General features: G+C 38.4%; 1 protein-coding gene across 1 annotated transcript in view; it reads left to right on the top strand.

Annotated features, from left to right (window-relative positions):
• Positions 1 to 14,014, top strand: part of LOC140244169 (PCI domain-containing protein 2-like) — a 57,765-nt gene extending 43,751 nt beyond the window's left edge. The window contains exons 10-13 of the mRNA XM_072323798.1: positions 5,908 to 6,008; positions 9,630 to 9,829; positions 10,802 to 10,925; positions 13,238 to 14,014. Of these exons, the coding sequence (XP_072179899.1) occupies positions 5,908 to 6,008; positions 9,630 to 9,829; positions 10,802 to 10,925; positions 13,238 to 13,327 (515 nt within the window). The 3' untranslated portion in view covers positions 13,328 to 14,014. The remainder of the gene's footprint in view (positions 1 to 5,907; positions 6,009 to 9,629; positions 9,830 to 10,801; positions 10,926 to 13,237) is intronic.
• Positions 14,015 to 15,877: the final 1,863 nt, after the last annotated feature.

The following is a 15,877-nucleotide window of genomic DNA, read 5'->3' as shown; positions in this document are numbered from 1 at the left end:
TGTAGTTAGCCTCAGACAGCTTCATGTATGCCTTCAAAGGTATCATACACTGTTTCTCTGTCAAAGGTTAAAGGGACTGAACAGTTCTGGTTGAGGTGAGGATATAGCTTTTAACGTTTTGCGAGATATTCAGAAACCACTCTATGAGATGTCAAAGAGCATGCAATTCTAAGGGGAATCAAAAGTTTATTTGATGAAAATCGGTTTTGAAATGGCTGAGATATCAAAAAACAAGGTGAAACAAAGAGATCCTAATAAAAGGCGTGGCCTGTCGCCCTTTATTATTATAACATTTTTGATATCTCAGCCATTTGAAAACCTATTCTCATCAAATAAATGTTGAATCCTTTTTAAAATTACATGCTCTTTCATATTTCATAAGAGGTTTCTCATTATCTCACGTAGGAATGTTATAGACCTGAATCCTCACCTCAACCAGTACTGTACAGTCCCTTCAAAGGGTCATGGCTTGAGCAAAAATTATTGTGCAACCTTGGCAATGAGTATCTTTATAGTGTAAAGCTCTCAACTGTTATTTTGAAGTCTGCTAACAGACACAGCAAGAGCTATACATCTTGTGTTCTTGTAACCAGAGAAAAGAAAGAAGTCCTTCTTCTGTGTACATCATTTTAATAAGAAATGGGGTTTCAGTTCAGTTTTTGCATGTAGAGCGCTTGGTTGTCAAAATGAAACAGGATTTCATGAGCACTTCATATTCAGAGAACAATGAAGTTTCTCATCATCACATTTCTGAAACAGTATTTCTTAACTTGTTTAGAGTTATGCAAGTGTTTATACACAGAACTGAGTCTCCTTTCCACCACAAAACATTGAGTGTTTACAATCGCTGTGTCACAAGCACGGCTGCCCATCAATTAAACTTGGCACAAACTTTTTGTCGCACTTATATGCAAGAGTATGTAAGTACATCCATGCACTGCAGTGGAAGTGAAGTGTGATATGCTATACAATGAATTCAGGAGTATATTTCCCAAATTGGGACTTGGCCGGCACTTTCATGGGTGGTTGAATTTGTAGTTGAGAACCATGTTTGGCAGACTGTGAAAGATGTGTAATCACTGTTTAAGAGAAGTTTTATGGATTTCTCACCCTGGATACAGTATACAATGCATCCATGTCCTGGGAAGCAATATTTCTGTGAATTGTTAATTCAGAATATTCAATATAGACTCTCAAAATTTGCGAAAATGAAAACACTGCAACGTGTACAGCTTGTGGTATACAGTACACGTTTAAGTAAGGCTCCACTCCCTGAGACTATGAAAAGGCACGTACAGGATTGAGCAACACTCTCATGGAAAACCCCAACTAACCACAATAAGTCATTTCGGAGTTACATTGTATGTATTATCAGATAAAGGTCACATGAAAAAACAACATAATGAAACACAAGAGTTGTAATGAGCAATGTCATGGACAACACCTGAACATAATCATAATCGTATAATATATCAATTTATAAAGCGCAAAACCTATAGACATACAGTGTATATTCTTCTGCGCTGCAAAATCTTCTGATGTACTTGATGATGATAAATAGTTAAATGAAAAGATGTGTTTGAGTCCTGATTTAAAGACTGCTACAGTTGGGGATTTCCTGACTTCTAATGGTTGGTCATTCCAGAGTTTTGGAGCTGCATTGGCAAATGCTCGGTCTCCCAATGTTACTTTTGTTTTATGTGTTGGAGTTTGTAAGAGAAGAGCGTCCTCGAAACTGCGCAAATTATGAGTATGTTTGTGAGATTTAAGCACTAATAATTCAGATATGTAACTGGGGGCTTGACCGATCAGTGACTTATATACGATCATCAAAATCTTAAACAATATTCGTTTACGAATCGGAAGCCAGTGTAGGTCTTTCAGAAGACAATGTCTTCACATTGCAGTGAAAGAACATTTTCCAAACATTCATGAGAGCTTGTTAACATAAAAGTAGATTGGATACCGCAAGTCGATGATATCTAGCTGTACAAATGTTTTGTTTTGATGGTTTTAAATTCAGGACCAATAAAATCATCACCATCTACAAACTTGTCTATTTGCCGATGTGATTTCAGAAACATAATTAGTAGAACTTGAATCAAGTTTGTAGGCCTATGTAGAGTCAGAAAAAGGAATTACCATTTCCTTTGCATGAGGCATGTTTAGACATGTGTTCTTCAAATTTTCTTCACTTGTGTAAAAGTGATAGTAAGCAGTGCTCCTTTAAAGTGATTTTTTTTTTCCTCTAAAATGTACACGTACATATGTACATAATGAGTTAGTGAAATAATGCTGCGATAACACAATTTCAATTTGAGAATGATAGAAATACGAAATATTACCCAAAAAGGTTCACGGGAAAATCTTTAACCTCGGCGCGTACCTGATCGTGGTTGCTACATAAATTCTTATTATTGATGATTGATAATCAGCAAAGTAGGCCACAGTGGAATCCACAGATCTTCAGCACTCAAGTGAATCTAATGCAGCTTGTTCGAAAGTACAATTGTTAGGGCACAATCGATCATCATGTAATGTTCTACCTACAATATTGTAACTAATACTACTAGTGAATGGGGAGAGCACTTCAGGAATAAAAGCCGTGTACTACGATCAAAATCATTTTACGCCTTTGATCGCAAAATACTTCAGAACAACTCAATATTCTGGCAAATGGTATCAGCCAGGCAAGTTTTTATGTTAGACCTGTTGCATCTTTCTATGGATTGCAAGCAAATTCTAAATGGTGGAAGATGAATTTTGAGTCCTTCTGAGGACTATGTTTTCCCTTTAAGTGTGCATCAAACCAGCTGGCATGTGTGATTCATGACAGCATGTCAACATCCTTAACCATGAAACAGTGTGAGATGCACTGATGTTTAACCTTGTCACATGGTGTTCTGTTGCTTTGCCATTCAGACGTCGTTAGCGCTGGGACGTGATCAATTTAAGGAGTGAAAGGGATGATGGCTGCACTTTTATGTGCTGTCTTTCAATTGTGGTGTGCTAATGCATCGTTGATACGGTACATATATCATGATACAGAATATATCATGTTTGTGTTCATGGATGTAATAAATTGTTTCAGTCTCAGAATTTTCAAAAGGTCCTTTATTACCTCACTGGTTCTTAATTGGTAACATAACATAACAGAAAATTAATGTCTAAAAAAGTATTTTCTTGGGCAAGTCCAAGATAAGGTCCCCTCAGAAAACAAAATTTCATCTTTGCTCAATATTGAAATGTCTAGTATCATTTTGAAGCTTATGAGTTGAAGTTTTGATTTCCATGGAGGAAAAAATGAAATTATGTAAATTTATGCAAATTCTAAGGGCTTCATTTACATAAATGTGAAATACAGCGTTACGTATGGGACATTTATAAAAATTAATATTTATTCAAAGGAAAGCAAATGATATTTGATTAATATGTGGACATAAGAAGTTCATCAAATAGTCTAACTTGGTATGAAAATTTAGGGATTATGCAAATGATTATGCAAATTAGCTCGTGTCCTATCATGAGATGTCCCATACGTAACAAATTGAGGTCATTTTTTTAGGTTTTCTCTGAAATTTCTAAGGTTATTTGAATGCCCTTTTGGAAAGTTCTAATTTATTCTTTAGAGAAGTTAAATACCATAGAAAAAAGAAAAAACAGTAAAAGAAATATCTTTTATTAGGCAATTAAATAATGTTACGTATGGGACAAATGCGTTACGTATGGGACATCCCCATACATATTGTATGTGAATGCATGTGGCTAGCTGGGAGGGTCTCTCAGTACACAAATGGTCAATCATCCTTAAGAAAGCATCCCAACTTTGCAGCTATGTACTTTTGAGTTATAGACACTTGAAACAATACATGTACTTGACTGAACAATTTTCGGAAAGGGGGAGGGGGAGATGGCAAAATACACAATGAAAATCAGCATTAAAGGGATGGTATAGTTTTTGTAGAAATGGGGATTTAGTTTTCAACATTTTACGAGATGATTGGAAACCAATTATATGAATTATTAAAGAGCATACAATTCTAAGACTAGGGGAATTCAAAGTTTATTTGATGGAGTTCCAATTTGAAATGGCTGAGATATCAAAAAACAAAAAAACAAATGAAGTGGTCCTAATAAAAAAAATGTGGCCCACCTTTTGTTAGGACAGCACATTTCTGGATATCTCAGCCATTTCAAAACAGATTTTTGTCATGTTAATTTTGAATTCCTCTTAGAATTGTATGCTATTTAAATATTTCATAAAAGAAGTGCTAATTATCTTGTAAAAGTTGAAATCAGAATTCCCATCTGAACCAGAACTGTACAGTCCCTTTGAGTAGAGACCTCTGATTTAAAGGGTACTGAAACCAAATACTGTACACAAGCAGATTGAAAAATTGCAGTTCAACTACAAGTATATTGGGTACTGTTCACCACACAATGTAGAGCTCTAGCTACATTGTAGCTGCATTGTATAACACATATATGTGATGGTAGTGAAGATGTTACTTCAAATTAGTGTTTTTTGTATAATTTTTTTTATTGCAAGTGATAAACAAATTGTCCTTACTAAGTTTTCAGTAGTAGCCATGACAAAAATCATGGGTATACATACTGAGGTGTGACTCGAATCAATGACCTGATTGCTAGACAGACATCATGTATCTACACAATTACTGGGGTTCCACGCAGCAGGTATTGCATGTTTGTTAAAATTAATATTTCTTGTGTTAAGTTGTTTTTTATTGAAACTGAATGGCAAACTATCCTTCATCAATGGAAGTAAACACTTTACTATTTGATTTTTTAGTAGTAACTATCCTAATAAAAATACAGGGCATACATACTCAGGTTGGTCATAAAAATATATAATATGATTAAAGATTATGATGGTAAATATTTGGGGAATATTGTTCCCTTGACAATCTGGATCAGTATTTGAGTAATTTCAACTGATTCTACCTCAACAATTATGCAAAAATTTGTTTATGGGTATTTTGCAAAATTATTTTGCAAAATACCCATAAACATGGTTCTCCACACACTAAACGAATGGGGGACAAAGGGCATGCATACTCAGGTTGGTCATAAAAATATAAGAATATGATTGAATATGATTATGATGGTAAATATTTGGGGAATATTGTTTCCTTGACAATCTGGATCAGTATTGAGTAGTTTCAATTGATTTTAGTTCAATAATTATGCAAAATACCCATAAACATGGTTCTCCACACACTAAACGAATGGGGGACAAAGTGTCCCATACGTAACTGTCCCATACGTAACACGTCATGTCTGTCTTTAATTAGAACCTGTAATTAGAGCTTTTTGCCTCATGACATGAAACTTACCTCTGATAATCTTGAGTGTTGTGACTTTCATCACAGTGAGTTACAAGTTGTAGAATGAAATACTTTCAGAGAGTTTTTAGGTTGAAAAAAAAATGTTCAAAAAACCAAAATTTTTCTGGTCCCATACGTAACGGCACATATTTTCTCTTCTAGAATATAATTGTGAAGGTCATTTTTCTCCATTTTTTACATGATTATACTTCTCCTAGATATCAATCACCATGATAAAGTTCAATATGATCAAAGGCCATTAATACTATTTTTCAGGTCATAAAAATCTCTGAATGTCCCATACGTAACGCGCGCGTTATCTTGGACTTGCCCTCTTCCAGATTTGAGCAGATTATTAGAGTTAGCCTGTTCCGTCTAATATTTCTCCACGATTGGATATGCCTTCAACTTTAGAGTTGCTAATTTGATAAAAGACAAGTAGCTAAATTATGCAGCAAATTAGCCAAGGAACTTGAACACTATGTGGAAATGGCATTTGAGATCCTCTTGTAATGACCACTTGCTCCATTTTATCAGTTCTTACTTGTTATCTCCCTCCCAGCCGAAGATCACCTGTCCTTCGCATTCCAAAGATGTCATCGGTCAAGCAGACACAACAAGCGCCTCATCCTCATCTACCTCCTCCCAGTCAAGATGCTTCTGGTAATGTCAAAGTTCGGGAACAAAGGTCATTTAAAAGGTCACTGTGTTGTTGTTGTTCTTCGTCTTTGTCTTCTTCTTCTTCTCCTCCTTTTTCTTCTGCTTTTTCTTCTTCTGGGCAATTCCGCAGTTAGTAACGTTACATTTAAACTAATTTAGATATTTGTTTTTACTACTAAATCACCATTTATTCATTTCAAGTCAAAAGCATGTTAAAAACATGTTCATCCTTCCCAGGTTTATGATATAAAAAAGAATGAATGCAATCCAATGAATATTAGAATTGCTATGGCAACTAAAAGGGCTGTTTAGTAACGTTACGAAAAAAGGACATGACAAAAAAAATCAACATTATGTAACAAAAAGTGTGCAAAAATGCAAGTTACTTCAAACAAAGTGCTGCATTAATTTCAATTATTGCATCATGGCAAATGTTCATGCAAATATTTTTAGCAGTTTGACTGAAAATTTATTAGCTAGACCCCTAAAAGCATGGTTAGTAACGTTGCGGTTAGTAACGTTACATTTGTCCGGAATAATTCCGCAGGTCATTTCACGCTTTTGTAATTGACAAAATGTCACATGACTTCTGGAGTATTTAATTGTATTCGTCTTTTACCCCTTAGCAAAACTTTGAGGAAAAATTTTCAAAGGAACCCACTGTAATTTGCATTTACGTGAATTTCAATGTCCCCAGTCCCATATGTACATTTTAAATGATGGTTTTAGATCTCGCAAAACCAATGAATATGAAAAATAAAATCTACTGAATTTGAAAGACCATAATGATTGGCGAACATCCATGGTATAAGTTGATGCCTGAATTAAAGAGTAAGATAAAGAGGCACATTCCTTTCATCTATGTTGTGTCCACGTAAGTGCGGAATTGCCCTTCTCCTTTTCTTCTTCTTCTTCTTCTTCTTCTTCTTCTTCTTCTCCTCATCCATATTGTCATTATTGTTGTTGCATTAACCTGTTCTTTACAGGAACCTGGTATACCAGGTTCCCAAAATGTAGACAGGAGTGTCTGCATTTGTGGCCTAAATTCATGTTTATTTGTGTTATGCTGACCAGAAAAATGACTACGATTGAAAGATTAGAGTTTTGTCTATCAATATCTGTTCTTTTTCTGTGTCAAAACTGCATATATATTTTTGTCTAATTTACCTTTTCCAACATAGAAGTGCACTCTATGTGCTAAAAATCTTATATGAAGATGTTGGTAGCAATCGAAGCTGGGCTCACTAGATTTTTACTTTTGCTGATCCCATTCAGGTGCCATTATAATGTATACAGTGTAACAAAAGAGTTTGTGAGCCCATCAGCACACGCTTGTATTCATAATCTCACGTCCGATTGATATATCCCATTGTTTGATGACACATGCAGTTGAAGGTGAAAAGGGGGATACATGTATTGCTTGACTGCTTTGACTGTTTGATTGCAAGTCAAAATAACTCTCATTTGCAAAGCAAAGGAGGTTAGCTTCAAACAAAGGCTTACTGCATATGTACTAAGAAAATTATGAATAATAAATTAAATATATTTGTGGTCCATTACAGAGCATACCATGTATATGGAGGGGGGGGGGGAGTGTAAGATTATTTGTTCTCTTTATAAAATGGATGGTAATGACAAGCATCCTGAGGGCATAAAGAGAAAATCCAAGGTACAACTTTTATGCCTCCTGATCACCAGTTTGCCAGACTGAACAGCATTGTTTGAGTGCATGCTGTGTCAATACTGTTTGTCTCCAGCAGCGAAAATTTCTTGGAAACTGTGATAGCTGCCAAAGAAGCCATCAATCCCTTCAGTTGGGCCAGAGTAGGACTTTGGAGATGTCTTTCTTCCTAGATGATGCTGCTTATTCAGGGATTTGTTTTTTCATTTTCCCCCTTATCTTTAAATATTCTAATATCCTAGGTCAGCCCTTCTGGGAATGGATTATCTGTGTGATTTAGCCCCAGGGTCTGTGTGTAATCTTCTTGAGCCTCTGCTTTATGTTTTGTTTTATAGTTTAATGTGATTTTATCTTCATTTGTTTTCTTCCAGACATGGTTTATCTTTACTTGGGACAGGGTAAACAGGGGAAGTCGTATTAAAAGTCAAAGAATGGGAGGGCTGGCTGAAATGGTGTGGTGCACTCTAGCTGTCCCTGGTACCCACAGAATATATACATATAATACATGTGGAGGGACAGATCGCCCCCTTAATCCGTCCCTGGATGGGAATACTCAACGTATGAAGCTAGGAAGTCATTACAACAAGACACTTGCCAGAAAATTTGCAGGGAGAAGGCGAAAAAAAAAATAGCAAGTTTTTATCCTGGCCACTGTCCAATCAGAATGGGCACAGATAGAGGCCTGCTGCAAAATTTTTCTGTTGCAGTCGATCACATGTTCAGGCGCATCCAGGTGCTGGTTGAGCCTATAAATGGTCTGTCATGGCATGCTGCAAGGATAACAAGAATGAAATCTCCACTTCATTTTAAAAGAGAACGGTGAAGGTTTCATTAATATTGGACAAAAATTGAGGAAGATGTGGAACATCAAAGTTTGATATACTTTGATGAAATATATAGTAATTTTGGACACAAGCACATATGAAAGTTGTATTAGGTTGTGATATTATGGCTTCACAAGTTTCTCAGTGTTCTTGTCAGCTAATTTTTTAATGATTATGAAAGTGAATCTGTGTTAATACATTGTAGTTGAATAGCCGCTGTAACCATCCATCATGAAAACAGTAATAGTTGCTATGTCATTACTACTTTACGTAGGTTGACTCTAAATAACAGTAGAAGGAGGTATACATTTTCTTTTTCACATTTGGGTGGAAGGGAACTGATGAGTGTAGACTGTAAGGAGGAGACATTCTTTCCATGCAAAAAAAGGGAAAAAAAATCATAATACGTGCCCGACCAGACTGCGGAGGTGTTAGTTTTTTGTGGATAGTTGGAGGAGAAGTTTCTTCTGATTGGACGCATTCACGACACAGCTGACGACGCTGCACCACATGCTCTTGCTCATAATCGCTGCGTGCTTCACACGTGCAGATTTGTGTGCTCATTATCCAGGGTGTCAAGAGTCCAGGGTTTGGGTTTCTTTCCAAGTACCTGTCTCTTTCTCTGGCTCTGAAACACAGTCTGATGTAGATCTCTGTGGATAACCAATCCTGTGACTGACATAGTGATGGTAATAAAAAAAAAAAAATTAAAAAAATGATTATTATAAGAGTTATATGTATATCTCACTATCAACTCAAGGGGCCTGTTTCATAAAGAGTTGCAATTGATGAATTGAGCGTAACTCGTTGAATCGAGCATAAGTTCAATATTGAACATAATCCTGTTTCATAAAGACACTTACGCTTGATTTCAAGAAAAATCAAGCATAACTTCCAGTAGATCAAGCGTTACTTGTGATCAGTCGCAAAGTTGTTTATGAAACACAATTTGCGATTAATTGCAACTTAATATGCTCAAACTTTATAAAACAGGTCCCAGTAGTTACTGTATCTCTATTCATGTATCTGTATAGCTTTTGCTGGAGCTGCAATGAGATCTGACAGAGTTCTAAAACTGTATTTCTGTTTGTAACTTCTTCTTTTTTTCTTTTCTTCCAGGGTCAGATGCCAAAGGTCAGTCTTCTCCAGAAGTACGACTTGATGCAGTTTGCCGACGTTGCCAAGGCGACGAAAAGCGGAGACCTGCGCCTCCTTTCTCGAGCAATGAATGCCCACGAGGCCTTCTTCATCAAGTGTGGCGTATACCTCATCATTGAGAAACTCCAGACCATCACGTACCGAAACCTCTTCAAGAAAGTGTGAGGGCACCACAGCATTTATCTATCCATTCACAACCTCTCAGCCCAAATTAAAATCTATGGTTTCAAAAGACAGGTTCTTTAATGTATTCAGATTTTGTGCATACTTTGTTCACAAAATTTGCCCTTAATGATCACAAAGCTTGCCAGAAGCTTGCCCTGCCTAGCAACAACTACATTGTAAGTGAGTTCCTGCCTTTGAAACTAATTGGAGGGAGCAGGTGGATGAAACTCTTCGTTATTACCATAGCAACACCATTCCATAGCCAGTCATAGCCAAGAAATCACTTTTGGTTACCACAGATTGAAGAGTCACCATCAACTGAAAACTGACCATAGTTTTATGCTATGGGGCCCAGATCTCTTTACACTAAGGATCCCACTGTCTTGTGCAATACTACAATTAACTGTGGTAGACGTAGGAGAGGACAGCCCAGGGACACCTGGCGGAGAACAATTGAGAACGAGCTAAAGACCTTAACCCAAAATTGGGGAATGGTGACAAGGATGGTCCAGGACATGCAGAGGTGGAGAACCTTCGTTGTTGTTTTTTTGTTAAAACAGAAGAAATAAAAAGACAAAATGGAGGGGGGTGTGTGCCCCCTCTTTACAGAATTCCTGGATCTGTCCCTGACATGCCAACCGGCATAACAGGCAGTAAGTAAGTAACAATTATTAACTGTAAGCCATATCAGGGGAATTACCCCCCCCCCCCCCCAGGATAATTATCTGCCAGCTAAATACTGGTAAGTAATAAGGGTAGAGTAAAGATTAGGGTTGGGGTCGAGTTTAGGGTTAGAGTTTTGGTTAGGATTAGGATTAGGGTTAGGGTCAGGGGAAGTGTCTGGGGTAATTGATCAGGGGGTAATTGCCCTAGAACCTTGTAGACATGTACAAGCATTGGAATACATAGCAACTACACTACCAATGATACTTTTCTCCTACACCCCCCCCCCCCCCTTCTTGTTGCAGCCAACTCATGCTGAACGTCCACCAGGTACCGATCGAGGCCTTTGAGACAGCGCTCAAGTTCACTGGTCTGGAAGATGTGGACAAAGAGGAAGTTGAGTGTATCCTGGCCAATCTCATCTACAAGGTTAGTGACCGATGACCTCAGCAGGGTTTTTTTTTTTCCCCCCCCACACCCTAGTTTTACTGGGTGATGGTCTGTTTGTTTGTTCATTATCAAGCCAGTTAGTATCATTTCAATATGTGACCTTGCGTCACAAACCCACAGAAAGTTGATCGCCCTGTACACCCGAAAACAATTGTGCACTTTTACTGGGTCACTGTGGCTGATGTAGGATTTTCAAGGTTTTGTAACAAAGGTACAGTCTTTCCCAAGTACAATGTACATTGCATAGTTGGAAACATTAAAGGCATAATTTACCATTTGCAGATGAAATAAAAACCCAGCATTAGTGCTTCCTAATAGTTCTAGAATGTGAGTTAGGGATAGAAACAACCAATGTAAAAATTTGAACCATTATAGTAGCTATTGATGTTAAGTATTGTTAAATATACAAAATGTGAACAATAGTTATAATAAAAATGTTTCCAGACTAAACCGTCTACATTTATGGTTTAATGAGAAAAATAGTGATATCTCCTTATATTTTAGGCTTTATTGCGAAAATTTTATATGGTAGGATGTTTTGTGATACGACTGACCTACACATATGTATCAAAAGTGATATCTTGGAACATTTTTTAGATCACTGCTCCCAAAGGCAAACAGGACCTTTGAGTATAGGTCATGTTTTTTACGGTTTTTTAGCTCACCTGAGCCAAAGGCTCAAGTGAGCTATTGCGATCGCCCTTCGTCCGGCGTCCGTCGTCCGTCGTCCGTCGTGCGTAAACTTTTTACATTTTCATCTTCTTCTTGAAAACCCCAAGACCGATTTTCATCAAACTTGGCAGGTAGCATCCCTAGGGGGTTAGGAACTCAATTTGTTAAAATGGGCACCATGCCCCACCCAGGGGGCCCCCAGGGGGGCCCAAACCCCCCAAAATTAAGGAATCTGTAAAAATCTTTTTCTCTAGAACCAGAAGTGATAGAGCTAAGTTAATACTATGAGTTAGTACATTGATGACTGTAGTTTCAAGTTTGTTCATGGCAGAATCAGGGGTGCCCCCCTTGGGACCCAGGGGAGGGGGGTGGGGAGGGGTCCTAATGGGGCCTAAATTATACATTTTCATCTTCTTCTTTAGAACCCCATGACCAATTTTCACCAAACTTGGCAGGTAGCATCCCTAGGGGGTTAGGATCTCAATTTGTTAAAATGGCCACCATGCCCCACCCAGGGACCCCGGGGGGGGGGGGGGCAAACCTCCCAAAATGAAGGAATCTTTAAAACTCTTCTCTAGAATCAGAAGTTATAGAGCTAAGATAATACTATGAGTGAGTACATTAATGACTGAAGTTTCAAGTTTGTTCATAGCAAATCCAGGGGTGCCCCTCTTGGGGGCAGGGGGGGGGGGGGGGGGGGTTGGGAAGGTCCAAATGGGGGCCTGAATTGTACATTTTCATCTTCTTCCTGAAAACCTCATGATGGATTTTCGTCAAACTTGGCAGGTAGCATCCCTAGGGGGTCAGGATCTCAATTTATCAAAATGGGCACCATGCCCCACCCAGAGGGCCCCAGGGGGCCCCCAATCCCCCCAAATTAAGGAATCTTAAAAAATTTGGGCCCTTATTGTACATTTTCATCTTCTACTTGAGAATGCCTGGTCAAATTTTAGTAGAGCTGTGAATAATTTAGATTAGTGACTGCATGAAAGGTGAACTTGCGATACTCGGGTGAGCTAGACCCGCGGGTCTCTTGTTATAGACCCTTCTACTTCCGTTTCCAGTGTTCTAATGTTTTCCTTTTTCCACCTACATGTATGAAGTATATGAAAATGAACAATGAAAACAGCTGGCAATAGTTTAGACACTGACACAATAATGTATAAAATTTTAGGTCAATGTGATAATACCATGTAATGACTTTGACCCTTTCCTATTGACTTGCTGCAGTGCTCTACATGTATACTTTGAAGTTCTGTGAAGTGACTCAAAATCTATGCAGTGCACTCTCATTATAATGAACACAGTTCTTACAAAATTCTGTTACAACAAAAGTCCCAAGTCCCAAGTCCCAAAATTATCGTGTGTATTTCCTTTACATACTTTATTGTTTGGTTGTAACACACTTTTGATATAACAAAAGAAAACTGCTGGTCCTGAGGACTTCGTTACAATGGGAGTCACCTATAGTAGGGAGTGACCAAAGTCTTTTGCAGATCCATTCATCAGCTCACTTGTTATCATTAATTGGGTATCTTTCAGGCCTCCTGGCTTGTTTCTAAGGATTCCAGTACTGATGAATGTTTCATCCTTTTCTGTTTTGTTTTTCCCTCCATCAGAACTACATCAAGGGCTATCTCTCCCATGCCCATCAAAAACTGGTGGTCAGCAAGCAAAACCCGTTCCCACCTCTCTCTACTTTCCTGTGAGGAGTCCACCATCTTCCCCCCAGAACATTTTGGATGAGGATGCGCGAAATCAGACAGCAGGTAACCATGGCGACCCCTCCACTGCCTGTCCTTGCAAGCTGTAGGATGGATGACTGCTTCACGGTAGGTCTTGCTCATCAATCTCCTGTTTGAACCATGCACCCTGGTCCGCCCCATGATGTCTTCGTTCGAGGTCTGCTCTTTTCAAGCGTTAGGTGACATTGATGGTCATCATGGTTGCAACGTAGGGATTTGCAAGGAGTCAGTGTTGGGTGCGGAAACCGCGACATGGTAGTATCGTCCACCCTTTCGGGGCTTGCCGTACAGTTGGCTGAATTGTATCCTTGTGTACCCTCCCACGAGCAGCAAGTTACAGTGTGGGATGCTGATAATGCACATGGCAAGGAAAAAGAGTCTGCCCTACACAATTCTCTCCATGAGGATGCCAGTGACTGCAGGTTGCTTTCTTGCTCGACCTTCATATTGGCAGATTTCTGGACTCTTAATTATTTTTTATGTCTCAAAGACAGATAGAGAAATGTTGGAGAGCTACCCTTGTTGAAAATCTGTGCGAAGTCCTTTAGTTTCTTGCTCTGTAGCACAATTGGACAACTTTTCACTCCAGACTTTGTACACTGTACACACATGTAGATGTTTTTATTTTGTTGATTCATTTCTTACAAAGAAAATGATGGGGGTCAAGGACTATTCAGTATGTAACTCTGGTTTGGGCCAAGACTTTCATGCTTGCCATGTTAGCAAAAAAAGAAAGAAAGAAAAACATAGGATGAAGATCCAATTCTAGCCATATGTTTGTTGCATTTGGCTTGTGCCAGGCTTTGAATTGACATTTGTGACACTTTTTTTTTTTCAGTGCTCACGAGCAGCCTGTCTAGGACTTCATGGTTGTAGACCAGCCATCTAATGTTTTTACATTCCTGGATTATTTTTTATACAGAATAATACCTTCTTTATAAATGATATCTTTCATTGAAAAGAAATTCCAGGCTTTTTCAGTCCAATTTTTTGTGAAATATTATTTTCCTAGGGTCTTTTGATGAAAGAGAGGGCGTACTGTGCAACAGGAAACTAAAAGCTGGGAATTACGATGACAGTATTCTCCATCAAAGATAAACATAAAGCTCATTTGTAAACTCCTAATGCCCCAGTCACATATAAACACGGATGCTCGAAGGATTTACACTGCGATCCGGGGAGATCCGGGGACGTCCGGGGAGATCAGGGATTTTGGTATGACTGTACACACGGTATCAACACGGCAGCTACACGGATAAGGCCAGAAGAGCGCGGCGTCTACACTGACAAACACGGCATCTACACGGCAGCTACACGGATCAACACGGCGGCTACACGGCAGCCACACGGACCACCCCGGATTGCTCTGCCAACACGGCAATCCCCGGATGCACCGGATGTTTTTGACCTCCAAAAGTTGCCGTGTTGGCCTCCCGGTGTCAACAAGGATCTCTCCTCGGATCAGATCCGGGGTGGTCCGGGGTGATCCGGGATGTCTATGTGACTGGGGCATAAGGCTAAACAATCTTTTTGTCCTGTGCACTAATCAGATGCAGTATAGTATTAACAAATTATACTACGGATTATAAAGTTTTACATGTACTGTTTTGTGAACATGTGTGAAGCTTGTGAATGCTTCTTATTTTATGCCAGGCATTGCTCAATCTTCAAACATTTTTTTTGTTTGATTTTACTAGACTTATTCATCACTGTGAACTTGAACACGGCATGAAATTGCGCTTTGAGAACCAACAGATATATGCATTGTCTGATTATTCCTACAGAATGGTATTTAGTTTCATTGAAATATTTTCTCTCAGCTACCCCCCCCCCCAAATAAAAAAAGGGGGAGATTTTTTGGGGAGGGGCCAGTTCAACCTAGTATGCAAAAGATGTATATTAATATTGTCAGTGATTGCATCACTGACTGCTAATATTTGTAAATAAAATGTCCAAACACACCTTTATTATTTCATATTTCATTTATTATAGTTTGTGACAATAGATCAATAAATAGTCATGCTTTGAGCACTGTACAAGTACAATATAATTTGACAATAGATACATGTAGCTACTATTTGACTAAAACACACAGAGACATTTTGTGCACAAAGGGGATCACCAGGACACCTGAATACATGTACAGACAAAATAAATAACATCTAGAGAAGCAAACCAGTTTGGAAATTCTTGATTTTTTAGATAATACATGTATGAAGCAAAAAGCCTAGTGACCTTTAATCACTATCCACAACAAAAAACACATTCTTTTATCTACTTATTGATATGAATACGTACAAATGTCGTTCTTTCACTGTGAGCACAATCACATGACTTTGAATGAAGTCTTGCAAGTCTCCCTTGCTCATTGCTGAAACTCAAATCTCCATGTTAGAATGTACAGTCAAAACAAGACATTTTGACAACAAAATAACCATATTTTAGAAACATACTACTGTATTCCTAAGGTCAAAATTCTCTCAAAAATGCACCAGGATCAGGTGTCTGTCTCTT

This window comes from Diadema setosum, chromosome 21, assembly GCF_964275005.1.
Source record: "Diadema setosum chromosome 21, eeDiaSeto1, whole genome shotgun sequence".
Lineage (NCBI taxonomy): Eukaryota > Metazoa > Echinodermata > Echinoidea > Diadematoida > Diadematidae > Diadema > Diadema setosum.
The sequence above is the reverse complement of the archived record's forward strand: the minus strand, read 5'-3'. Positions and strand labels throughout refer to the sequence as shown.